We start from the raw sequence: 27,165 nt of genomic DNA, 5'->3' as shown, positions 1-27,165 counted from the left end.
CATCACTGGCCTGTATCAAACTTCTTTGAGGTGTATCTGAAACTCTGGATGGGTGACCACTAGAAGCACAATAAAGTAGCACTTTCAGCAACCTCTGACATGATTGAAACAGTCTGTGTTCACAAGAAGCCCAAACCTTTTTATTTACTATTTTTCCTCTGTTATTTATAAAACATCACAGCAACATAAATATCCTACAAGAAAAGCTTATTGCATCCTGTTTAAAATAGTTATTTTGTTGTGTGCAAGCCGTATTTCCTGGATACTCAAAACCAGATTTGCCGGCCAGATTTGCCCCAGTGCTTTTAGGAAGATTTACGTTGACAGATGCAGATAAATGCACGTCACTTGAGTGCCCACAGTGCTTGACCCTGGGCTGTAAAGCACCTTTGCTGGGTGTTCCTGCAGGGATGCTGCTAGATGGGACTTGTGATTGATGCTGCTGAATTTTACAAGACTGAAGCATCTCCATCACGAGTGGTGCAATACAGCTGCCACGGAACAGCGATATGTAATGGATTGCCAAAGAGCCTTCCTGCTGGCTGCGGTGTTGCCTGCCTACCTCCTGGAAACAAGCACAAGAACATTTTTTTGCGAAAGGAAAAGAACAGAGTGTTTCCAATGAAGTATCATAATTTGTCCCCTAAGGGTTCATTGAAGAATATTCTTTAGAGTAATTATTTTTCACTGGGATAAGAAAGGCTGTAGAATTTTAGATGTTGTGTGGGTTCTGGAAAAACCCCAGCTAGTGAACAAAGTTTCTTTCCTCTTTGTCGTAAAAGCTTATTATTCACAGTAAAGAATTCAGCCTGACAAGAAGCTCAGATCTGACTTCCATTTTAATAGCCCTCCTCTTCCTACCCTCTGCTCTAATCTGGCAGACTTTTGCTTTTCTTTAAAGGTTTTCATTTTACCACAAGCGTAATTTCAAGATGCAAAAACATTGTTCTCTTTATTGGGTTGTTTTTGGTTGCTGTTTAGCTAGTAACCCAGGCTGGCACTTCTGGTCCATGATGTGACTCACACTGGAGGAATGTCCCAACTAAAGATTTGCCCCAGGCCAGCAGTGGCTTTCCAGCCTTGCCGGGTCAATGCAAGGTGTATTTGTGTCCCTTGTAGCCCCTCTGTTGCTGTCCTGGCATATCTGGCTTTCATGGATAAAGGACAACAGGAGAAAAAACCTCCAGTGCCAGAGGAACACCTAACCCTTTGAATCAGAAAGTGACGTAGCAATGAAGGCGAAAAGAAAATTTGTCTTGGGTTTCCATGGGCACGGTCTAAGCCAAGGTGAAGTGGGCAACCTGGCAGCGCTGGAATGCTGAGCATCCAAAGGGCAAGGGTGGATGAATGCCCCTGCCTTCCCACCTGCCCACGGCTCCCCACCACTCTTCTCCCACCAGGGCAGCTTTGGGCTGCCTCCATCCTTGCACAAACACAAGACATTGCTGGCATGTCACCCTCAATTAGGGACATGCAGCCAATGGTCTGTGCTCATTAATCATCAAGGGGAGGAATGCTGGGGAGGCAACTGTGCAGTTCTCTCTCTCTCGTGTCCTTGCTGATACAAGGTCTTCTCACATTCTGGTATTAAAAACATGACTCCCTCTTTATCACTGTCTGCAGACAGGGCACAGCTGCAGCCAGCAGCACCACTTGTCCTGAGGTTCAAAGAGGCACAGCCTTTCACTGCTTCTGTTCCACATTTGTGGGTGCAGAGGACAACCCAAGTGGAGACATGTTTCCTACACCACAGCAGTCATGGGCATCCCAGCCAGTGGGACAGGCACAGAGAAAGCTGAGGTGAAAGCTTCAAAGAAGATACAGGTTTCTGTGACTCAATAAGAACAAGCAGAAGTGAGCTCTGTGCAGATCCCCAAAGAAGCATGAAAACCAGTGTGTCCCCTCTACCCCACCAAGGCTTGAGACACTCAGCTCCCTGCAAGTTTAGGCCCTGAAGTTAGTAAACACAGACATAAGTCTTGGGTTTCCCCCCTTTCCTCTAGTGCTTTCACTGCCAAGCCTAAACTTTATGTGTAACAGATGGAGCCAGTCTGCAAACTCATAGTGCCTGCTCATCTCCCAGGCTTGACCTTTGCATGTAGAAAATGGCAGGGAATTCATATGAGCTATTTTAGCAATCTCTGGCAGCTTGACTGATTTTTAAGTGCTGAAAAACATGTTTTGCATTTAAAGCAGAGTTCATTAGAATAGCTGGCGTTGCTTAGCATTGCAGTGATGTGTTTAAAAAGAAAACTAAAGAGAAACATAATAGTATAGCTGGCTTTCTGGGTTTGCCAGAGATTTGAGAAATATGAAATTAAATAACATTTCAGCACAGAGTCAACTACAGGAACTTATTAAAATTCACTTCGGAGTAGTGACTGTGTTACTGAGCTTGTAAAGTAAAAAGAAACAGGGGTAGCTGTGACCTTGCAATATCATCAATGTGAAAGGTTCCTATCCTGTGGCTTTTGTTTCCCTCATTAACCAACAACATGAAGGGAAAGGAGATGGGGAGCAATGCCTGACAGTATTCTGAGTACAAGTGTGTGAAGAGGAGGGAGGAAAAGGCACTCTCAAATGCTCTGCAATGTACCAGGTGGTAGATACCCAGTGCTACAGACCCCACACATGATGGTTGCACAGGAAAGGAAGGTCCTTTGTGGATGGATGAGGCCATGCCAGAACATTTCTGCACAAGGCCATTATCCCTAGGAATGGTGTCTACCCAGTAGAGAAGGTGGGGTGGAAAATGGAATTATCTTTTACTTCTCTCTTCTGACAGAGAAGATCACAAGGGTTTTTTTTCTGTACAACCCTTTGCTTCGTGGAATGCTGGAGAAGAGCATGTGGAAATAAAGCAAGGACTGCAAAGAAGAAGGCAAATTCTGGGGATTTTGGTCATCTTCCTGTCCTTTCTGGTGCAAAAAATATTTTAAGCTGTTTTCTCAGGTGATACCGGTGATACTTCAGTTTGCATTTACTGTAGTAGGGACCACTCACAGTTAGACCCAGAGTCAGTGGGAACCAGGCTTCAAACACAGAAAAGCACAAAAACTGAAAAAGCAGCCTCTTGTGAGCACAAACCACTCCAGAGTAAGTGGAGATTTTGTTTGGTTGGTTTTTTTGTGTCCTAATCTCCCGGGTTTCAGCTTGCTACCTGGCAAGGAAAGGAGGAATCTCTCCACAAATTTCACAGAATTTGTTCATTTTTGTGTGCGTATATAGAAGAGTGTATGTGCCTAGCTCAATACATTAAATTTGCTATATAAAATGAAATGTAAGAAAACAGCTCCTGGCAGCACATTCATCTTTCGAACTAATACAATCCTGATTCTGACTGAGCAGTTATGTTTTCACTTTTGTGCTCAACACAGGGGTTTTAATCCTGTAATCTTTCCTCTTGGCTGCAGTTGCTGATCTCCAATCTGAATCCTATAAAATGGTTTTTTGGAAATGTATGCATGCTAGTAAATTCTCTCTATCTCCCTCAGCAATAATACTTCTAAAAAATGCCATAGCACTGATAAGCATGTGCTGCACATGAATCTGTCCTTAGCTGACATGTGGGCTTGAAGTGTTTTCTTAGTCCCTTAGTAAGACCATTTCCAGTGTTTCCTTTGCATCTTTATACTCGCATCAGTGAAGAATTTATTGTGAAAGATGAAATGTGTCTTCCAAAAATACAAAACCACAGTTCTCCAGTCAAATGGTACAGAGAAAACTGCAAGTTCCATGCAGATCATATAACTGAAGAAGTGAATGAATCATTTGAGCTCAGTGAATGGATTTTCTGGTCACTCCTGGGGTGCTTCTCATCTGCACTGGGTTATTTCTTGTGAGTTCTTCTCCCCTCCTTTCTGATGCTGTTATTGTCATGAATGTCCAGCAGTGAGGCAGCTGCCTGCCTGAGCACCCAGCAGAGACTGGCAGCACCCTTACCTCCCTCTTTCATCCTGCAGATCAATCTTGTCTTGTTCATTCTGGTCCTGTCTGAGCTTTACTTTCATATTATAGGGCAGACAGAACAATCTTGCAAAATATTTTCAATTTTGAGAATAAAACAGCAATTTCTGTCCCATGCAACACTTTCAGCATGCATGTTGTGGATGCCACCATGTCTCCTGCAAGCTACTAGGATCTCTAAGATTCTCTAATCCCTTGGAAGAGGAGAAATAACAAACCCCACCTGGAACCAGAAACATGCTGGTTGTGGCATGGCTGCTACCTGTGGGGTTAACATTTTTAATCTGTTTTTCCTTCTGCACAAAGGACAGCCCCAGACCAGACCTGTTTTCTTTGGCTACTGTGCTATCACAGAGCTATGCTTCTCACCAGTGTTCTCCCCATCCCCGTTCCTCTTTTGGGTCTAATGCTTTTGTCAAATGCTCCTTCACTGCTGATATTTATGTGGGTCAGAATGTGCTTAGGGGAGGCCCATCAAGATTTATATCCTATCATTTAAAGCATGTTTTTGGAAATAACAGCATAATTAACAAAGAAAACAACTCCCTTCTGCAACAAGCCAGCTTGTCCTTATGGTTAGCACTGTGACCAGCAGCCACTGGTGAAGTTTCAGCTCTTGAAAAATGACTGCTGTAGGAAAAGCCTGGCATGTGCCTTCACTCAATCATCAGAAATATGCTGGGACATAACCAGTGCTTAGCTAGAAAAGGGTGTCAGTACAGCCATTAGTTCCTTGAGTTATTTGCTTTTGGATGATGCTTTAAGGATTATTTCTTGATTTTGATTTCTGAGTGCGATGCTGCTAAAAATATCAGCAGTTTTCTTGGAATTTGCAGCATGTTGAGATCTCAAGTGAAAGCTGAAAGTTGCAAATTACTTGGGAAAAACATCAGTTTCTGGGGGATCTGAGCTGACTGGGGTCTGGGGTTGGGCAAGCACTAATAGCAGTGTTTTATCAGGCACTTTAATGTGAGTGTTTGCCACAAGAAATGCTGGTCAGAGAGAATGCTGTGACTTGCAGGCACCACTGCCTCTGTCTGCCCCGCAGAGCTCAGCAGTGTGTGGTTTCTGACTTGCTGGGCTGTTTTGTTTCCCCACGTACCAAGAACAGCGACTGTGGCTGTCAGGAGACCATGGCTTGTTTGAGGTAAGGACTTTATGCAAGTGCCTGTTCTTTTTGCATGTGGTTATCTGGAGTGGAGGGAGTCCCTGCTGATGTGAGGGCTTTGCAGTGAGCTCTTTCATCATGCTCACCATGTGAAAACCCATGAGAATCGTGTTGCAGGGCTGTGCAATAGGATGTTTAGCTGTGTGGGTACAAGAGAGTCTGTCTCTGGAGTTTCCCCAAGGAGAACAAGGGCTTGCCTGTTTTCTTGCACATTTAACTGTGCCTTGGACTGAATGTCCTGTGTCAGTGCACACTGCTGTCTTTTTTTCAGAGCTGATGATAAAGGCCTTCTAATTCAGACCTTGGGTTTGGTCTTTAGACGCTGTCTCTTATTCCCTGTTGGCATTACTCAGTGGAGCAAAGCTACTACCCCATGATGTTTTACCAGTTGCATTACCACTCCTAGCCAGCTTTTAGACTTTCTGCCAACCCTACATTTCCATGGGTGCCATGTCAGAGGTAGAAGGGGGTTTGGAGGAGCTCAGCCCTGGAGTTGTTCCACATCCCAATGGCCAGAACAGAGGTGCAGAAGCCCCTGGGTGGAATCTCTCCTCTGTAGCTCCAAGGCATTGAGAGCCGTGTTATTAAGGCTTGTTGCTTGCACAAGTGCTGATTTTTCCATCTGTGTCTGTCCAAGTGCACATGTGCAGCATATGCTGGCCCCTGTGAGCCCCATCTTGCGCAGTCCTTCAGAACAAATCCAAACCTAACCCATGGTTCAGCTGGGATGAAGTACAAACTGAAGTCCAGGCTTTGCATGGAACATCTGCTCGTAGAATAAATACTGCAACAGCCTCCTCAGTTCCCACTTACTTAGCACCTCCAGGTTGAATTATGAAATGTGGAGAATCCCATCACATACTTCACACATTTCCTGTTGACAATGAAGCTATGGAAGCAGGCTGGTATCCATCCCCACTGGAAACATTTCTGTCAAGGTTTCATTCCAGGAAAATCATTTGGGTTGTTCTGTAAACTTCACTGAGCTGATATGTAACCTTTTGTCCAGCTGTGCCAGGGACAAGTAATGCAGTGGGGGGGAAGGCCTGATCCCTTCCCTGCTCTTCAGAGCACTCTCCAGGTCAGGTATGATCCAAGAATGCAGTTGTAATCCTCGTTTGGTTAGAGACCATTAAGCTTGCTGTGTGACACTGTAATTACTGCTTCTTTCACAAGAGAGAGATTATGGCCATGTGGTTTTCCTTTCAGATTTGGGTCTTGGTTTCCATTTACAAGTGGTTCTTGTAAACAGAGTCTCCCTGTTTCATTTTTGCTGGAAAGCTTCTTGTCATAACACTTGGGGGGCTGCTTTATCTTGCTTTCAAACTAGCTCAGGTAGCTGGGTAGGCTGAAAGTAAGCTGCTCTTTCTCAGCATGCCTGCTTGCAGCAAGAGTTTCAAAGCTTAGGACCAAAGGAAATGGCCTCAAGTTGCATCAGCCGAGGATTAGTTTGGACACTAGGAAAAATTTCTTCAACAAAAGGGTTGTCAAGCACTGGAATAGGCTGTCCAGGAAAGTGGTAAAGTAATTATCCCTGGAGGGATTTAAAAGACAGGTGGATGTGGCATTGTGGAACATGTTTGGTGGTGGGTTTGGCAGCGCTGGGTTAACAGTTGGACTCAATGACCAGAGAGGGTGTTTTTGTACAAGCTCAGAGAAAATGCTTGTAGGTGACTGCACAAAAGCAGCACAAGGCAGGATTGGTGCTGTGCCTACCAACCATCTGCAGCTGGCAGCATCTCTGCCTGTCTGTGACAGTGGGGACAGGCAGACATGTACCTGTGGTGCTTACCTAGCCCTAGCCCTTCCTTATGGATTTGTCTGAGTCCTGTGTGAACCTCTTTAATCCTCTAGCCTCCAACTCACCCCAAATATTGCAGCTTAGTAGCTTAGTGTTGCATGAAAAAGTATTTGTTATCTGGTTTATTTAATTCTGTTGCCTCATCATTTCCTTGGGTTGTCTTTGGACTTTATGAAGTGAGACATGGCACAGCAGTGCTCCTTATCTGCCTGCTCCTCACTATTCTGAAGTTCCAGTTCATTGTTACACCTCCCTTTCACTGTCTTTTTTTTTTTTTTTTTTTACACTGAAAACTTTTTGCCTTATTTACAAATTTTTTTTGCAGAGTTCCCTGCTTTTGAACATTCCTGTCCTTTCTCTCCAGACATCTGAAGATCTCTTCCCCAGTCCAGGGGGCATCTATGGGTGTCCTCTGGTGAGGTCTTTATGAGCTGGGGATACAATTCACTGTACGTTTACAATTACCTTCAGGTGTCTTGTCCCAGTCCTGTAGACTGGGGGAGCAACTTTCACCTACCTGTAAGCTAATGGGTTACAGACCACCAACCCCATAGTCTGTTTAGGGGCTGCAGTGGAGAGAGGGCTGCTGGACCCTCAGTTTCCTGGGTGATGCTGTGTGCAGGACATGCAGCAGCCAAGAGGTGAGGAAGGGATACCTAGGATTAGCCCATCTCTTTGGGTATCCCTATGCAATGGCTCTCTGTGCTGGCTGGGAGAAAACTGCTGGCTCCAAATGGCTGGGTGGCAAGGGAAGCAGGTTTCTGCAAGGAGGGAGCAGCCCTGGGGTACCACCTCAGTCACAGGACTGTCTCACTGTTATCTTGCTTTCATAAAACAGTGCCATGCCTTTTTAGGCACTTTGGAAATGGTAAAGCAAAAAAATTGTGTTATTGCCTTTTGGGGCCCCTGCGCAGTCTTGCAGCACAGAGACACAGAATTTCCCTACAAATCAAAACCTGCCTTTTCAACTCATCCCGCATCTGTTTTCTGGCTTTCTGTGCAACAGGAAACTTAAATGTTGCCTTTTCAAAAATATTGTTTCCCCTGTGCCAGACCTTATTTCCTCATTTTCCTTTCTGCCTGCTGGCCTGCAGGGACAAACCCAGGTAGACTGAGGTGGGGAAGGCAGACGGGGCCACGCAGCACATCCTCATCTTGGTGCAGTTGCAAAGCCCTCCCTGCATGTCCGGTGCACACTGGCTAACCCAGGCTCTGCAGATGCAGTGGAATTCTGGCCGTGATTCCTCATCCATCTCAATAGCCCAGATTTTTGTACTCCCTGCTGCATCCAGGACAGGCGGGTCTTGAGGGCACCGTGTATACAGTGCAGTCCAGCACCACAGTGATGGTTTTGTTTTTAACCATGCTGACAATCCCATTGTGTTATATAAGGGTTTTGGCCATCTCTATGTGCTTTCATGTGAAATGGTGCCATTCTCTCGCCTTCCTTCTCTGAACTAGACACGCCTACATCAAAATCTGTTTGCTGAGTGAGAAGTCATTAGCGTTTCCAGAGATGATACTCAGTGCATTGCTGGCTGATGCATTTGCTCTCTCCTCCTGTGTTTCTAAGTAGCAAAGAATGTATAAGTAAATAATGATTTGGGGGGTAGAAATCAGTAATGGAAAAAATAACTTGAACAAGATTTGATAAAAAAGCACAGTTTTGATTCAAACTCATGGGTTACAAGCATTTCCTGTAGGCCAGTGGGAATTAGAAGACTGTCTTTGTGGGTCTTTGAAATCTTAGACATTTTAAAAGTGAGACAATTGCTGTGCCTGTTAGAAAAACATTAGACAGCAATTAAGCTGTATTTTATCATACAGCTCTTTTAGGTAGTACAACCAGCAGAACAAAATCCAGCCCCCAGCTTACAGATAGGCCACAGCACAAGTGTCACTTCTTTTAATCTGCCATGGTGATGCACAGGTTAATATATTTTTAACTTGTTGATTTTGAACCCATACAGGGATTATTGTGATCTCTTTATAAGCCGTGTTGACTAGAGGAGATTAACCTCTACTATTAGAAGCTGAGCTGAATCTCTGGTGAGGGCAACAAGCTGAACCAAAAATCTGTGCTGTTGGCAAAGTCTGCAGTTAACTTCCTAACTGGCAAAATGCTTCGTCTTGCTAGACTTAAAACAGACCTGCTCTGAGAAGGGGTGCTTATCAGTCCTGTTTTCCCCTCACTGGCTGAGTGATGGACTACAGCTGCTGGGTCCAGGACTCCTGATGCACTGGGATGAGGGAGGTGAGCTGGGAAACCCTGAGTGGGAGCCCCCAGCCTCAGCAGCTGGGCAAGCAGCTCTCTTGGTCCAGAACCCTTGGTCCAGGCAGATGAGGAGGCTGTGAGCATTGCTGGGTGCTTCTACCTGAGCTCTGAGCTTGCTGAGCCTGGCTGGGCCTGCCGCCATCACAGGGGTCAGACTGAACCAGAGACAAACAGATCCAAAGGCTGAACTGAACTGCAAAGAAACCCCACACAATGCAAACTGGGCTTCACCCAAAACTCTCGTATTTGGGGGCTTAGACTTCCCTTTTTGCCTTTGTGAAGCAGTCGGCCAAGTCTGATCTGCAATCATCATTTTTTGTTGAGGAACTGGAACACTTTGGCCCTCAGGTCCATCTTATGTATTTTTTAGAATCAGTCATTTCCTGGAACAGTGCTGTAGTTAGATTTCTTCCCTGCCCTCTTCCAGTGAACTGTTTGTTATCCCAATAAAAAGAAGAAATTCCCCAGCTCAGGGCCCAGGCGTCCTTGAGGCCAGGGGAAGAGTCATGAGGTTTGTTGTACCTCTCAGCCTGGAGGATTCACTTGCAGATCTGCTGGGTCCAGCCTGGTGCTTCCAGTCATGCTTAGCTGCTAATTAGCTCCTCCAGCCCTTTCTCTGGGAATCACAATAATGAACATAAAGAACTGTTTATTCTAAATGAGACTTCCCAAGGGTAACAGCCTCCTCAGTGCTGTAGAAATGGAAGGCAAGCCTGAGGAAACACCAGGGTGCTGTGGTTTTGGCAACAGTTGATAAACATTTCTTTGTGGATGGAGCAGAGCATGTAATTTACTGCCCAGTTCTAACAAGAGCAGATTTGGCCATTTTGCTGTTCTTTTCCATTGCTGTCAAAATGCAACAGCTAAATCTCAGTGAGAAACTGAGCAGCTGACGTTTCTGTAGGTAGCAGCATAAAGCTTACTGTGACTCTCTATGGAAAGTGAATTCATTATTTTTATAAGATTTCCTATGTTTTCTTAACTGCTTTATCACTCATGGAGGGGCAGATCACTCCTGCCCACCCTTCCGTAGAGGAGAGTTGTGGTAGGATCAGACAGCACCTAAGCAGTTGTGTGGTTTTCAAGGGCAGGAGGCTTCAGTTGGACCTTGTGCTGGTTTTGCATTGCACAGATGAAAAAAAGGGAATGATCTCAAGCCATAAGCTTGCTCTTTAAGCAAAACCACCAGCCATTTTTCTTCAATCCACAGCAGCATTTACTCCAAAGATCATCCCCTGGCAGGAACTGATTAGAGTGGCTGCTTTACCGTGATTGTGGTGACAACAAAAAAGCAAAATAAAACTCCTGTCATCCCTGTTTTATCCCTAAAGCCATAGAACAAGGAAATACATCAACACAGAGCGATGATTGAAACACATCAGTGCCTGGGCAGAGTGATGGTTCAGGCAGCTGCCCCGCTTTCAGGTCCACACTAGCATATTCAAAACTGGCTTGGGCACCTTTGAGTGCACTACATGTGTATGAACAGTGAATGGAATCAATGCAAATTCAGAGATTCAAGCTGTGTGCCAGTGAGGCCAGTACCCGTGTCACCAGGTAGTGGACATGGGCAGTGCTTGAAGCTCCCTGGCACAAGCATTTGGAGAAGAATCAGGCTAGTCAGGGTCTGTGCTCAGGGGTGGAGCACCATCAGCAGGTTTCTCAAGGGGGTTAATTTATGGACCCTGACATGGGTATATGCACTCTATGCTGGGCTAGAAAAAATCCAGACATAAAAACTGGAGAGACAATTCCCACAATTTTTAACCCCAGCCTATGTTTTATAGCTAATCCCCCTTCGGCGTTCACCAGCACTTCTTGATGGTGAGAGCCCCCTCTCAGGGCTGGCATTTAGCTGCTGTAGCAGCCCATGGTGTCTCACCATGGTGCTCTGACCTCATCTTCTGCAGGACTGCATTGTTAAAATATTCTGGAAGATGAAGTAGTTAAGCTGGACATCAGCTGAATAAGTATAGGGTGACAAAGCATAATCTCTGATGGCTTCAAGCAGCACTGAAAAGGAGTGTGGTGCTCAGGGAACAGTGAGCAAATAAAGTGACCATTGCACATGACAGTGACCTTGTGAACATGCAAAGGGTTTTGGCACTCACAGATTAAGAAAAGCCAGCATTAAGCACATGCCAGCACAATTTTCACTGGACTTTTGTGGTTCTCTGTTGTGATTCAGTGCTTAATTACATGATTGTAGTCTGGAGTTTTTTTCCAGTTCTGTTTCTGGAGGGATTTCCTGAGAGGTCCAAATGCAATGATGTTTTAGTATTGCACTCTCTCTGGCTTACAAAACAGCTGAATCCACAGGGAGAGTCAGAGGAGCTGCACAGCTGAGGGGGCAGCTGCCCTCATCTCCAGCTCTGCAAACAGAGTTCCCCTACAGGAGATCCCTCAAGGCTAACCCCTCTGTGGAGGAGCTCTGGGTTCACAGCGCTTGGCTGTCAAACCACAGGCACACGCCCAGCCTCCCACACGGGGTGATGGGTCTGTGCATGGGGGTGCTCGGGGCTGAGGAGGTGCCTCTAGGGGGTCTCACCACCCCAGAAGGGATGTGGCTGGAGGCTGTCAGCAGAGTGAGCAAGGAGGCCAGCTCCTGCTCTTGGTTTTGGTGCACGTTTCATCATTGAATGGTCTTTGACCAACTCCCATAGGAGTAAGGCTCTGAAAGAGTTTAAAGAAATTATATAGCTCTGGTGAAAACTGGGGCATTGAAGCCCAGGTTTTCTCTGCTTACATGTCTCAAGCAGGGCACTGGGGTTAGGGGTTTTGTCACGCCACTGCCAAGCTGTGATGCTCTCCAGAAGGAGAGCTCCCTGAGGAAGACAGACACACCTGAACTCGGGCACATTTGTCCCTGTGTGTGCTGACATGGTGATATTGATATGAAATTCAGCTACTTCACAGAAAATTGTGTACAGTTATAATAAGGAATGTGATAGCTTTGATTTTCCTGCACTCACAATGTGCTAACTCTGTCCTGCTCCTTACATCCTGTGATGGCTGAAAATACATTCAGTCAGAAATTATTGTTCTGGTCAGGATTTGCATAAGAATTTGGAATTCTGGTCCACAACAGACACATTTTGATGTCAATCTAGGGTAAGCACCAATACTTTTCTTCTGTGAAATGTGAAGAGCGGTGTTTATTTGTAGCAAATCTAAGGAATTAGAATAATAGAATTATTGAAGTGGGAAGAAAAACATCTAAGTAAGGAACTACCAATTTTCTTTATGTTGAACTTAGTTTCTATTTGCAGCATTCATCCCCTAGTGGTTAACATCATGGAAGTAAAAACATATTGTTACTACTACCAGTACTAATTAAGAGTGTGGAAAGGTCCAGAAATCCAAGTCAGAGCTAAATATGTAACACAACACATTTCTAAACTAATGTGTACATTTTGTGTCAAGTGGGTGGTTTTGTGCCAGCAAACACCACACAAGTTCTGAGCAGAAGCTTCAAGCTCTGTGTGCAAACAGGAGAGCGTGATGCTATTTTCAGGTTATGAACTTCCCCAAGCATGATGGCAATCTTTACTGCTGAGCACCAGTGCACTGAGTTTTGCTGGATCCTTAAAGGAATTAACAAAACTATGGCTTGAGGTTACCAAATGTCCTGGGATTGAATTGTTTCTCAGTGTCATGCATTGCTTCAGGCTCTCTATGTTACTAAAAGTTGCACATTTTTATTGTGCTTCCAATAGAATCTGAAACTTCATCTGTAACGAGATATTCTGCTTAATATTCTGCCTTAACTTTCATTTGATTTTTATTATTGTACTTTAGGAGACTCATCCACAGAAGTGTCTATGCAGGCAACAATAAAAAGCTCAAGTTAAATTTATTCTGAGTTATTATCTGCAATTGTGACAGATAATAGATACTGGATTTCTGTTAGTATTGTGATTCATTTAAATAAAACCATATGTCTAAAGTCAGCGCTTTGGAGATAAGTCAGACATCTGGCTGAGATTCCACATTTGGGAATGTAAATGATGCAGATGGTGAGATTGTAATACATATTGTGCCCATTGGGTTGTAACACTGATGAACAAGCACTTCATTAGTAGAATAGGTGGGAAAAAATCCATACTGAGATGAAATTTCTCAAGGAATGCACACAATATTGATTTCACTTTGCTGCTTGCACTCCTGGGTTTGGGGGAGTCTGCTTTACACCACATGCCAAACCTTTATTCCAAATATATTTGAGTGGGCTAGCTACATTATAGTGCTTTCAAACAGCTTTATAGATTCAGATTGATATCTCAGCCTGTAAAAATGTTGAGCTTTTTTCCTTGGAGTGCCTCAGAAACAAAAATCAACTCATGAATAGAGTAGGAAAGAAAACAATTAGTTTGTTTTATTCTGAATAAAATACTACCTCTACAAAATTATTTTGATGTGAACAGTGCACTCAAAGACAATGCACAAGTATTACATGTAGATAAATTGGTGGTAATGTAGAAGGAGTACAAAGTGACACACAATGCATATTCCAAGAGGAACAGAAACACAAAATGAATGTTCTGAGGTATGTATCTAGCAATTATAATCTTGTTTTTAGTGATACTGATTTAGCCTCAGGTCTAAATTTAGCATTGTCTCTATAGGCTTGTACAGAGAGATGCCTTTGGTGTACAGTGTGTTTACCTGCAAGACCACTTTTTGGACACAACTTGCACTTTCCAGAAAGAGTTAAATTTCACTCGTGGAGAGCAAAAGTCACTGTCACTCACAGTCATACCAGTCATGACAAGCCAGTCAGAAAAAATGCACTGCTTTCTTATCTCCTACACTTCCTTAGCAGTCACACTGTATTTACTTATTTAAGTGCAACATCAGCTTGAAAATATCTGGAAGCTGAGTAATGACACAGCATGAAACATAATTGAGGAGGGTAAGTTAATAGGAAGAAATCACCCAAACTCTCCCTGGTTACTAGCTTTAGATGAATGTGATGACTCTTGCCTATGGCCATGGTCATGGTTTGTCCTGGGCCCCCTCTCAGCCATGAATGTTGTAATATGGAAAAGAAGTTAAATACTGTATAGAGAATAAAGCATTAGCAGAGATGAAAGCACATATTGTAGCAGTTGTGTAATTTTTGTGTTAACTACACCAATTTTTCAGGTTCATGGTGGCACTCCAGTGAAGGCTGTGCACACAGCCTTCTTTCACACAAGGACCATCCTTCCATGTATTTCCTAGGTATGAACAGGCATTACAGTAGCAAGATATTTATACTGTAGTACTTTAAATGTCCTAATGGTAAAGGAAGAACCAGAAATGTGGCACTGAGCATTGTCAAGAAACAGCAGCCTGACCCAGACCACCAGATTAGCCAGAAAAAAGTGACATTGTGAGAGAAATATCAAAAGCCCATCACAGAGTGATGGGGAGAGATGTGTTCCCACAGGCAAATGAACATGACCAGCAGCAAGCATGTCTTAAAACTGACACCCAGCAGGATGTTTGCCCTCATTGTGGGTCACAGAAATCAGGCAGACAAAGCAAAGTCTCATCAGTAGAAGAAAAGAAAAGTTTGCAAGTTGAAAACACCTTGCAGTCACAGAAAAAAAGGCTGAATGTCACAACTGGGCTGGTGCACAGGGCGGCTGTCCAGGATGACCCACAGGGAGGGGAAACCTGCTGAAATGAGGCAAACTGAGGGGCCTACCCAAACTTCCTGGGCAAATTGTTCAATAATCCTTACTCTGTTCTCACCCTGGTGTCAGTTTTTTTCACTTAAATATTGACCCCAAATATTGAGCCCATTTTGATGCTTCAAATGCCAGTCGCTCCAGCACCTGCAGCTCTGAATTGCTGCCTGGAACTGGAACTGCTGCACCAGTTCCAGCAGAGTCATCCACAGTGTGCATTGGTTTTAGGAAAGTGTGTAGTAATACAAATTTAGTGTATACCTCTAGGCACCAGTATTTGAAAACACAACCCCATTTTAATGGGAGATGTAATTACTACAAGGGCAATTACATAATGCTGCAAGCCATCAGGCTTCCTCTCAGAATTCGTCATCCTTGAGGCTCTCCATGCATCCATCATAAGTCACCCTCACCAGCTTAGGACCACATCTTCCCTGTCCATCTGAGGATGGGAGGGTCCAGGTTTGGGTTTGTGACCATTCCTCTCAGCTCCCTTGTGCATCCCAGAAGTTTTTGCCTTCAGCAAAAGTCTCTGTCCCAGCAGCAAGGTTTTGTCCCACGAAACCTTTGGCTCATTTCTACCTTTTTGCTCTCAGTATTTCATAGCTGTCTAGAGCAAAGTGCTTCTTGATCCTGCCTCAAGTTGCCCAGGTGTCATGCCTGGTAGAAGACCTCACTCGTATTTTTGAGGCAGTGGGTTAGAGGGGACTGGGGGGGAGGACAGTCTTTCAAGTGGAACATGGCTGCAAATGTCAATACAAAGTGAAATGGAGGTTAGTTGTCTCAATAGCATTTCAGCATCTCTTGGAAGTCTTGTCTTCAACCTCATTAGGTTATTCAGAGCTAAAACCATATTCCAGCAGAAGGATGAAAAAGAAGAGCAGCAGCTGAAGCCAGTCCCATTAAATTAGACAATAAAATCTGGGAATGGGGAGATGGTTTGATCAGTTAGGTCATGGTGTGGTTGCTCCTGCAATTAGCACATGGCTAAAAGGCAATTGGCTGGCTCAGGCTGAATTGAAAGCTGAGCCCTTTGTAGGACATGGCATGGTAGGGAAATGCAGTGAAGTTTCTGAAAATAGATTTGCTTTTTATGTTTAGAACTGTCATAGTGCCACTCATTTGCTTATAAATTAAAGAGCAGGATGCACTGGCTTTGAGAGGGCACTGTACTTTGTGCCAAAATCACTGCAGCCCATGGCTGGATGCCATTCCTGCTCCTGCCACTTTGAACAGAGGAGCCCAGTGCCACATCAAAAAGCTGCTTTGAGAACTTCCCACTGTCTGCTAACTGCAGCATAAGTGGAGTAGTCTCAGCTATCCAGGCAGCTCCAACACCACTGCCACATCCCAGATCCCAGCCTTCCAGTGACACCATATAAACAACTGCTCCTTCCAGCAATGCTTCCCTACTTAGAAAATTGTTTAAGGATTCACTCCATCCACCCCATACTGCAACAAATAACCTGCAGATGTGTGGCTCTAAAAATAAACCTTGGCGCTGGGGCCATGGTACAGCATCACTACATAATTCAACAAACTTCCATACTATGTTGTCTTAGAAATTAATCTTTTCAGTATGGAAGTGGTTCATGGAGACAGATTCTGTCCTAACAGAGACTACTCTGCATAGAGAGTATTTTGCTATCATCTCCACTGACAATAAACACGGGTCTGACTTGTGAACATGTTATGTTAAGAATTATTTCTTCCCTTGTCCAATTCATTAAGTCTGTGTACTTAGTAAGCAGTTTCAGCATTTATAAGGTCTTCTCCGGGAACAATAAAATGGGGGGAAAAAAGAGAGAAACATCTGGATCAGTGAAACACTCTTGAAATATTATCTTTTTAGTGTCTTTATAGATATTTCCAAGGGCTTACACTAAGAACTTAATTCCATTGCTGCTATTGATGTTGAAATTACATTAAAAAAACAACTCTAAGTTCTTGTTGCTTAGATAGTGATGATAACTGGCCAACTCTTCTGTTTGACAATACTTTAATGAAAAAATAGTATTCTTTGTATTTCATTCAAGTTTTGCTACCTTTTTTCTTCTTTTAAATTTCTATTATGGAAATGAAGTGGGAAGAGAAAATAGTGATAGAGGACCAAAGCTGCCATTGCATTGGCAGAGTTTAGCAGATCACCTCTTTTTTTCTCCTTTTTTATTTTTTTGTCCGTACCCTTTTTTTTATTACTATTTTTTTGTATTTTTGTATTTTTAAAGAATACCTGCTAGTATTAATTTTTGATTTGGTCATGTGCAGTTTCATGCACTCAGCAATAAGCTGGAGCTAAGATGTTCAGGGGCTGGAACACACTGTATTCAAGGGGAGCCCAAGGGGTCTCTGTTTGCTCAGTCTGGTTAGGAGGGAGCTAAGGGGCAAATTTAATTGGTGTCTCCCAATAACTAATGGGGAGTTTCAGGTAAGACGTGCTGGGGGTATGGAGGAGATGAAGCCAGACTTTCTTCAGAGGTGCACTGCAAAACAATACAAGACAAGAGACACAGGTTGCAGCAGGGACATTTTCAGCAGGTATAAAGGGGAAAATAGGCAGTGAACTAGTTAAGCACTTGGAAGAGGGGCCCAGAGAAGTGAGGCAATCTCCATCCCTGAAGACATTTAACATTCCTCTGGGCAAGTCTGTGAGCAGTTCTCTGCTGTCAGGTGCACTTGGGTCACAAGCATTCCAAAGGTCCCTTGCCACTCAAATAATGCTGTGAATCTATTTTTCTAAAATTATGGGGAGTTTGTTTCTGTTGCTTGGCTGCAACCTTGTCTTGAAAAATCCCCTTGGCTGTGCTGAAGCAGGGTCATGCTCTGGTGACTCTAAGCCAGTCCTGGAAGTTGTTAAGCACCTTTACGCGATTCACAATGTATAAAATTAGATTGCTGTGCCTTTTGCACAAAGTGCGCTCTGAAGACAGGAACCATCACATATCCCTTATCTACAGATGGTGTGGAGAGCGACCACTGAGATTTTCACATTGTTCCAATAATCAGGAATAATCCACATAAACCTCTGTGCCCTGCATGCCCCTTGTCCTTTCACTGTGAGCTTTCCACAGAGAGGCAGAGTATCCAAATGCAGACATCACCCTCATGCTGTCGGTTTCCAGCCAAATGCTGGAAACCACAATGTTGTCTGGACATCATGGAGAGCCAGTGTGGAGATTAAGGTGCTCAAAGATATATCTCTTCAAGTGTTTTTCCGTGCTATTTGACTTCCTTAAAAGCTGAAGGCTTTGTGTTTGGCTCTCCTCACTTCTAGGCTATTTAAGTTGGAAGTGTTAGCCTGGCTGGACTAATTCACTTACCTTTTTCCTGGAGTGGAATTTCAAAAGTCATTCAAAGAACAAATCAAAAGATCTTTTAAATATCTGGATTAAATATCTGGGTCTGTGTCTAGGGTGTAGATGGATGGTTTAAGGTATACATGTATGTTGTGCCCAGCGGGGGAGTACAGGAGCAGTGATACATGTTACATCTCAAATCCATCAAGACCAGGAAGAGTCTTGCAACTGTTTCAAAGACAAATGTCAGCAAGAATTGATCAAGTTTATGTCTTGTGTGATTACCTGAAACTATTCTTCCAAGAAGTCCAATTGTAGCACATCCTCAGAGCTGAGCATGTCCTCATCCACCATTCTAAGCCTTGGTCTGAGCCCATTCCCAATCTGACACATGTTCCTGGCAAAGCTGCCAGGGATTGCAGCAGAATCAGGATCAGGCCCTTTAATATCAGCACACCGGTAAGTAAACGTAGACGGAGTGACTAGCTTGTCTCTGAAGGTTAATTGGGATTTATGTCCTCTTTGGAGATCCAGCTTTAGAGATCTGACTTCCTGGCACAGTTTGTGTGATGTGATATTCTGTGCATGCGTGCATAAAAGGCACTTTCCTCTTGCTGTTTATTGAAAGGAGCTTATTAGACATTGCTTATGCAGCATTTTTGTGATCTTGTTGATGAAAGATGCTATACAAACAGGGCTGCGTTGGACCGGGTTCAGTAAGTCTGAGTGCTCGCCAGTAATTTATTGCTGTTTGACTCCAGCGACTGAGCACCAGCACAGCAGCCAGCCCATGAGTGCAGCTCCTCGCAGCACTGCTCTGGCTCTGCCTTCCCTCTTGAAATGGAATTTATTACTCTCTATCTCACATGGATACTTGGTAGGAAATTGGAGCTATGAAATGAAGAGTCATAGAAGTTTAAAAAATCCGAGACAGGACAGATGTGCTGTGATTAGTCCTGTACTCTGGCTCACCTTGGGTTAGATAAATAATTGAATGTGTGCCATCAGCAAAACATACTACTTACAGACTTGGAAGGAAAATTGGCCTGCAGTCCTCTAATTGGAAGTCAGAGAGGGTGGAAAAAAGTATTTTTCTCGATTCTCATGCTTTAGATCTCAAAGCAGTGAAAAAACTCAGGCTTAATCTTGGATCATTTAAATTGATATTTAGAAGGCTACTTGTTCATAGAAATGAATATATATTTATGAGGATGCATTATACTTTGCCAGTTCACTAGACCTTTTATTAAATGCAAACAGTGTATAAAAACATTATAAAAACTGTTGTATAAAATTCCTTTCTTCCTTCCCCTCAGATTTCATACCTGTCAAACATTGACTTTATTCTGCAGAATCCATAACAATTTCACCTGCAAAACTAAACAAATCATTTTGTTGGTATAATGCCAGAAACTAAAAGAAATTTGTTAGAAAAGAGAGCAAGACAAAGCTGACAGCATGTATATAAGGCTGAGTCTAAGCAGATGAAAACAGTCAAAAGCCTTTTATTTAATCATTCTGCTATTTTTGACATGTTGTCTAGTGATAAACCACATGAGCATTCCCTTGTGTTATGAAAAAAAACAACCTAGAAATAAAAATCCAAGAAGAGCAGAAGAAAGCACAGTCTAGCACTGAAGGAATCTCATATGTGATTTCGAGGATGATGTTTACACGCATGTAAAATATCCAACAAATGGCTTTTCCAGTGGCAGTGGAGGTCATTATCTTTTTGAAGTTGCGTAATATTTTCCTGCTGAGAGTTTCCTTCTTTGCTTAGGGGACATTCCCATGCAGACCTTTATTTTGTCATTTTTGGACACTGGTACACTGAGACACAGGCCCTGATGGTTACCAGTGCTGCCAGCTGGTCTGCAGTGCAGAAAAAGATGCTGATTACCCTGTGTTCAGTCAATGTATTTGCAGCCCCCAAGGCTCTGGGTGGGCCAGGAACCAACAAGGGAAAACACTGGTTCTGGCCCTGTTGCACAGTGTTATGGCTTCCCCAAAAGGATGGAACCATGGTCTGTGTGGCTCATGTGGAAATCCCAACATCATCTTTTTGTTTCACTACACACTGAAAGGGAGAATCACAGGAAATGTTTACAAAGGTCCCTTTTTTCTGCCCAAAAGAGAGATAGAAATCTGAGGTTTAGTTGCCACTTCTTTCTGCACTGAGCAGAAGCCCATGGGAAAGTTTTTCTGGTGTGGCTGTCTGCAGGGTTTTCACACCAACCTCTTTCTCTGCATCCTGAAGCCCTAGGAAAGTCCCCAAATGATGGCCCCCTGGGACTGCTGATGTGTTGATGCAGGGGGATGTGTTGGGGGAATGGTCTGTCTGCCTTGATTTTGTTTGAAACCACTATTGTATACCTCACCACATCTCATTTATATAAGCAAAACCACAAACCCCATTGGGAGAGGCATCCTGCACTGTGCTTGTGGGGAACAGAGGCCCAGGGTGTCCCACCAAAAGAAGAGACTTGTTTATTGGTGGTTAAATTTGCCAGACATTTGAGGAGGGGTTTCTGTGCATCTTTCAGTTTCATGCAGGTCAGCACCTCCAAGCCCCACTCATACCCATGTAGGGTAGAGGGCTTCTTTTAAAGAGGAGTGAGCTTCAAGGATTTTCAAATATTGTGCTCTGCAGGGGCTGTAAACCATCATATCAGTTTGGAAGGTCTATTCTGAGAAGAAGGAACTACAGTTTATGCTCTGCCATCATAAAAATCCCTTTGGCCATAAAAAGATGACATGAAACAGCACTTTGAGGAGGGAAGGGGTCAGTTAACAGTAAGGAGCAGCCAAGGAGCGTGTCTGAATGCTTTCAAGAGCATCAGTCAGGGTCTCCCAGGGTAAGTACTGGCACACTTCCTTAGAGGCAAGAGAGGTATGTGGCTTTTGCCAAGGGAGGATCTGATCCCTGGCTTGTATTCACACAAGAGGAGTCCAGGAACTGTGAATCTTATCAAAACCTTCCCATTAGCAATGATTGGAATGTGATTTTGTTTCTGGTATCTGTCTTAATAGCCAAAGTTGAGCAAAAGAGCAGATAGCACTTCTATTTTTTTTCCCTAAGAGAAAGAAAACCATTATGTATGTGCAAATTTATTTAACTTTAATAGCTAACAAAAAACTATTTAAGGCAATGTTTTTACCACTGAAAATTTTTACTACTACAGAAATCAGCTAGTAAGTTGCAGTGATTTGCTCTCAGAGATCTGAGTTCCCCAGGGTTGTTCAGGCAAATCGTGCTCTGATCAGTCAGTTAAAAGAAATAAAGAAGCACACAGGTACACACAGCAGTCATAGGTGCTGCAGCATTGGAAGACTTCACTGTATTTTGGATTATTCATCCTCAACTGGGATGACGACAGGAAGTGCTTGGGCTGGCCTTGGACTTTGCATTACACCCAGTGTGAACATAAATTATCTCTTTACAAAACTGAAAAAGGACTAAGTCTGGAAATCATGGCAAAGTGTATGCTGAGCAAGTGTCTACAGGGAGGCTATCCCCTCTTACTCAAGATTTCGGTATGTGTCCCACAGAAAGGCAAACAAAAATAAAGTGCATTGCTTCAGTTTTACACCATGTTGACATAAATCTTGTCTCCATTTGAATTATGGAGAAACTGTGCACAGCTACTGAGCTGTTGCACTTGTGCTGCATATGGGCTTTGTCTGTGCATGCTTTGGCAGACAAACCTGTTGCTCATTTGGATTTCATATAGAAGAAAAGTGAGTTTGCTTGTTGGTTTTGTTAAGGGTGTTTTTTAGTGTACCTTTCTGGGTTGCATTTATAGATGTCCAATTGTTTTTTGTACATTAATTTCTGTATTTTATATTTGCACTTTTGCTACGCCATGTATTTCTCAAAGCCAGGGTGGTTAAAAAAAAAACACTGGGCAGGAACAATAAGAAGAGGGACCTAACAAAGACCCTTTGTGCAGTTAAAAACATACCATGGCCTTTGCTAACTCAGGTCTTCAGAACACAGCACAAGTTCTTCTGAGTTCAAGTTATGATTTAGGAGAAGAAGTCTAGTGTTAAAAAAATTCTCTCCTTTCCCAATAGGAAATTGGTTTTTTATTAAAGACATTTCTTGAGTTTATTATCATTACTTTCTACCAGCACCAACTTCAAAGAACAGTGCTGATCCATTTAAATCTATATAAAATCTTAAGCATCTCTTTTGCCCCCTAAATTGCAGCTGATCTCACATTCATAGGTCAGAAAGAGTGTTCTGGGGAGGAGGGATTTGACCTGCCTGACCACCTACAGAGTTGCTGCATCTTCCAGTGGCGTGACTTCAGGCCTCAGCTGAGTTCTATAAACTGTCCATGTGTGCTCCCCTAGCCCCAGTGAACAGGAGGCAAAGTTCCTCTTCTTGAACTACCTCTGTCTGAGAAGAGTCAGCCCAGAGACTGGTTGCCTGTCAGCATTTTAGGGATAAAATAAGGGCAATATTTTATCCTAAGAGCTCACTTTTGGGCTCAGCATAGAGATTTCTGTGTCTGCTTTGCTCCTAGGAGGCAAATATTTCTTAGAGCAGACTCTTCTCTTTCCACTTTTGTCATCTTTAGCAAGAGCTTCTGTAGCATATGATGTTTAGCCTGAAACTGGTTTAAAACTTGTCTTTTTCTTCTTCCCTTTGCATTTCCCCTTTGCATTCCCTTTTTTCAATCACTAAACAATCATCATGTATCTTTTTCAGCATGACTCATGGCAGAAATTTAGAGCTGCCTCTCCAAACCTCAATAAATGCACCTAGCAGATGTTGTTATAACCCAACTCACTGCCGTGTAGTGCAGACAGATGCAGGTTAATCATAATTTTAAATGTTTATTGTTTGCATTTCTGAAGATTTTCAGCAGCTGTAGGACCCTGAGTGACTCCCTCCCCTCTCACACAGTGTATTTATTTTCTGGCTTCAGCACGCGGTGGTGGGTGTCTCCAGCATCGCTGCGGTGTCCCGTGCAGAGCAGGAGGTGGGCTGGGGTGATGGCAGCTCTGCGCCAGGTGGAAGCAATTATAGGAAAAAAACATGGTCCTTGCTGGATGAGTTACTGCTGATAGCTGCCAGATAAGCTAACTTAATAAAGCAGTGGCTTAATTAAGCCGCATTCCTCCCATCTTGCCTCCCGTCCAGCCTGTCTGAGGCGATGCTATCAAGCAGCTACTGCGTTGCAGGATGGGGCAGGGGTGCTGTGCCGATGCACTCCTTTGTGCTGGTCACTCTGGGGGGCCTATGGGGGATAGGACACAGGGGAGCTCCTGGAAAGCTCAGCTCCTTTCTCAGCTTTTAAGGTAATGGGCCACAAATCCTGAAAAAAAGAGACAGATCTGCCACTTGCCTAGTCATGGATATATTTGTTGGTATCAAAAGTTTGACCCTAAATCCCATCTTCTGGCATTTAGTGATCCAGAAGCATATCAACCTCCACTGCACAGGGGAGGAGCACAGCTGCTTCTCCAGCAGCTATGGACCAGAAAAAAGATGGGGTGACTTGACTTTGGGGGTGTCCCTATCACTACAGACTTTCCTACAACCACAAAATCTGGATGTTGCATTAATCAAAATCATGGTGCCCCAAACTCTCTGCCAGTTTGGGCTTGTTCTTATTCCTGATTAAACATTGCATGAGAATCAAAAGTTACTATGTTTTTAATTGCTGAAGTACCCCATTAAAAGCTGTAACAGGTAAAACTCTGCCAGAAGCTTCCTCCTTCGCAAACCAGATTTCAGGTTAATGAATCAACCTAATTTCCCCAGAGATCCAGGTTTTGGTGGTGGAGCTTCTTACACAGCTGTGTGTTTGTGTTTCTCGCATGGCCACATCCCCAGCTGCATAGCAACCACCTTGCTGAAAGTTATCCAGTAGCTAAAATTATCAGTAGGAACCCCTTCTTACCTCTCATTATGTACAACAAGATTGCTGCTGTGCAACGTTGATTAGACATGTCAGCCTAGACCTGGACGTCTGAAAATGAGTCTTGCTATTAAAATGCCTTTGCTAATGCTCATGGGTCCATCATTTTGACAGATTTCAGTTTAAGAATATAAAAAGCTAAAGCATGCAGGAATCCCAGGGTTGCAATGCAATGTTCAGAGAAACAGGTATTGTACTGTATTTCCTTTGTATTAACCCTAAAGTAGCAGTTTCCCTGGCAAAATCATGCTGATAAGAGTGCTGTTGAGTACAGGCTGCATTAATGCAGATGTCTCTAACATTCAGCTGGGAAAATATTATCATGGGAAGTTGGTTTCTGGAATGTGGTCTGAAGGTAGGGCATCCCTCTTCTAAACACTTCATTAAGTAGGATTTAAAATTCTCACAATGCAGAATAATCTTCACACATTAGATAAAATATTTCAAAATTTCCTTACCAGTAAGACTTGGGAAAACTAAAACAAAAAAATTTGAGAGGAAGACTGAAAACAAGGAAATCATTTCTCAAAACCATCTCATCCCACTGTGGAGCCCATTGCTGCAAGAAGTCACTGAAAAGAGGGATTTCAGCAAACACTTGGATATCAGCCAGGGGAACATGAATTTCTGGTTAAGTGAAACCTAAAGCACAAGGCTGTGCTTGCTTTGCAGCAATATCAGGGTGCCAGGGCAGAGTTTAATGGCTGTAACAACTTGGCATGTGGTTTGCTTCTCAATGTATGGCTGTGGGAGAAGGATTGGATCAGGACAAGTGTTTGGCTTTTGGGAGAATCCAGTCAAGCAGATAAAACCTCACTTTAGCCACAAGAAAGCCAATGAGTCCAGCCAAAAGCCATCACCAGACCAGCTGAAGGCAAGGGGCAGCTCCTGCAAGATTCCCAGCAGGTGATCCCTTACCCAGGAGCAGGTTATCACATCATCTGCTGATACAGGTCTTATTGGTCCTAACCCTGAAAATAAGTCAGGAATTCCATGGAGTAGGGTATAAATTACGGAAGTTGCTGCTTGCTATGGCTGGTTAGCTCTGGCTAGCACAACCTCAGAGGTCAGTATCTCATAGCAGACCTGTCCTCCTCTCCTTGCTCATCTCCCAGCGCTCTCAAGCTGGGCTGTACCTTCCCCTGAAGAGCAGCTACAAGCAAGCCTCTCTTCTGCTGACAGGAGGAGATCAATGTGCACTTGGAAAGCCATAAGCAGGGCTTGCAGCATATGAACGGCCTCCCCAATGCACCTTTGAACTCATTCCTCCTGCATTTGTTTGTCTTGCAGATAAAACTTCACAGCAGTGTTTGGAGAGAAGGCTAATGAGGCACCACTGTTTGCATAACAAAGCAAGGCTTCCTCTTCAGATGTTCAACACTCATTAAGCATAATTTATATTCCAGCTAATCTTTGGAAGAGGGTAAAATATGGAGCCAAAGTTTGTTTTTACACTGTTTGTAGAAATGCATTGTTTGTTTTAACTCATAAGTTGCAATTGATAGTTGATTTAAATTCAACATAATGATGACTTGTGATGGCTACATTTTGTCCCAGAGAGTGTAGAGTCACTGACTGATGTGGCTTTAGCACTCTTCTGCATTAGTTATTTAATAAAAGGAAAAGATAGAAGGAATGGTTTCCCAGTTTGGGAGATATTTCTGCATGTTCACAGAGCATGAAAAAACCGTGAATTTGTAAAATACAGAGGGGTTTTTTTTCCCCTCAGAATCATGTATACTTGAAGTAATAATGGACTGAACATCAGTCTTTTTCTTTTTCAGCAGTCCTGGTAGTCACCAACATAAAACCCTTTAAAGTCACCAGGTCCCTACAGTGAGACACTCTCAGGATGATAAGGGACAAAGTCATTTTTAAAGGCTCCTGAGTGCTGCTGGGAGCCTTGGTGATTTAATGTGGTTTGCTGCCTAGAGAAAAAACCAGCAGGTTTAGCTGGAGGCCTAAATATCATTACAGACGAGTGTGTCAGAAATAGTAATTTCTCAGCATTCAGACTTTGTTCATATCATAGGTACATAAAAAGTGCATGTTCCTATTGACTCTACACTGCAGTTTTGTCCCTCAGACTATATAAGATCCTATTCATTGCTCCAGGTGAAATACCCATTATATTTAATTTCCCTCCTCCAGGTTTATTAGAAGATGAGAAATTACTAATAATATTTATCCTCTGTGTACTCCTCATTGAGACTTACCCCTTCCCGCCAGTTTACATTGTAATCACGGATGTGTGAAAACACCCTTCACTGTACCATGAAAATGATGACCTGTGTTGTGTATTAGGACAGCACTGAGCTGTCCAGACAACATCCAGACAACACGAGAAAGCAGGATTTTTGGAAATTACTTCAGATATGGGGTGGGTCAGTGTTGGGGTACTCTGACTCAGGTTCCTGAGGTGGCTGGACATGCTGCCATGTGAAATCCCTCCTGGGCCAAGTGCATTTCCCTGTTGTGTTCTGTAATGCTGAGCTCCAGCTGCTCAGGGTCCTCGTCTTGTTTGGTTCATCACATCCACAATCCACTTATGGCTGTTTACAAAGACAGCACCAATCTATATATAAAGAATACATTTATTTATTCATTTATTTATTTTATTGTTTTTCAGGAAAAAATGCTGTAAGGGTTATAAGTTTGTTCTTGGACAGTGCATCCCTGAAGGTATGTGATTTCACTGTTCTTACATATCGTATCTCCACACATTTGTCTTTCCCCATCTGCCCTCTTCTCCACATTGTCTGTTTGGAAGAGCAACCTAATGTAAGCACAGTCTTGGCCATATCTCTGTATCAGTGTGGGGAGGAACTGTTTCCCAGAAATTGTTGGGAAAATAAAAATATCAACAACTTCCAAAAGTTCTGGTTAGCATGCCAAGCCTTGATCCTCCCCTGAGTACATGTGGCTGCACAGATCTTGTGCCATGACCTGCTGCATTGCAGACAGAGGAACGTGTTCTGCCCTTGGCTGGGTAATTGTGAGCACTCTTTGCACCCAGAAGAACACCTTTTCTGGATGATGGCTTTTCCAGATGAT

At 43.4% G+C, this 27,165-nt stretch overlaps 1 protein-coding gene across 1 annotated transcript in view; it reads left to right on the top strand.

The window, feature by feature from the left end:
* Positions 1–27,165, top strand: part of CCBE1 (collagen and calcium binding EGF domains 1) — a 96,527-nt gene that overhangs the window by 44,913 nt on the left and 24,449 nt on the right. The window contains exon 3 of the mRNA XM_063423325.1: positions 26,741–26,793. Coding sequence (XP_063279395.1) covers positions 26,741–26,793 — 53 coding nt within the window. The remainder of the gene's footprint in view (positions 1–26,740; positions 26,794–27,165) is intronic.

This window comes from Prinia subflava, chromosome Z (genome assembly GCF_021018805.1).
Source record: "Prinia subflava isolate CZ2003 ecotype Zambia chromosome Z, Cam_Psub_1.2, whole genome shotgun sequence".
NCBI lineage: Eukaryota > Metazoa > Chordata > Aves > Passeriformes > Cisticolidae > Prinia > Prinia subflava.
The sequence above is the reverse complement of the archived record's forward strand: the minus strand, read 5'-3'. Positions and strand labels throughout refer to the sequence as shown.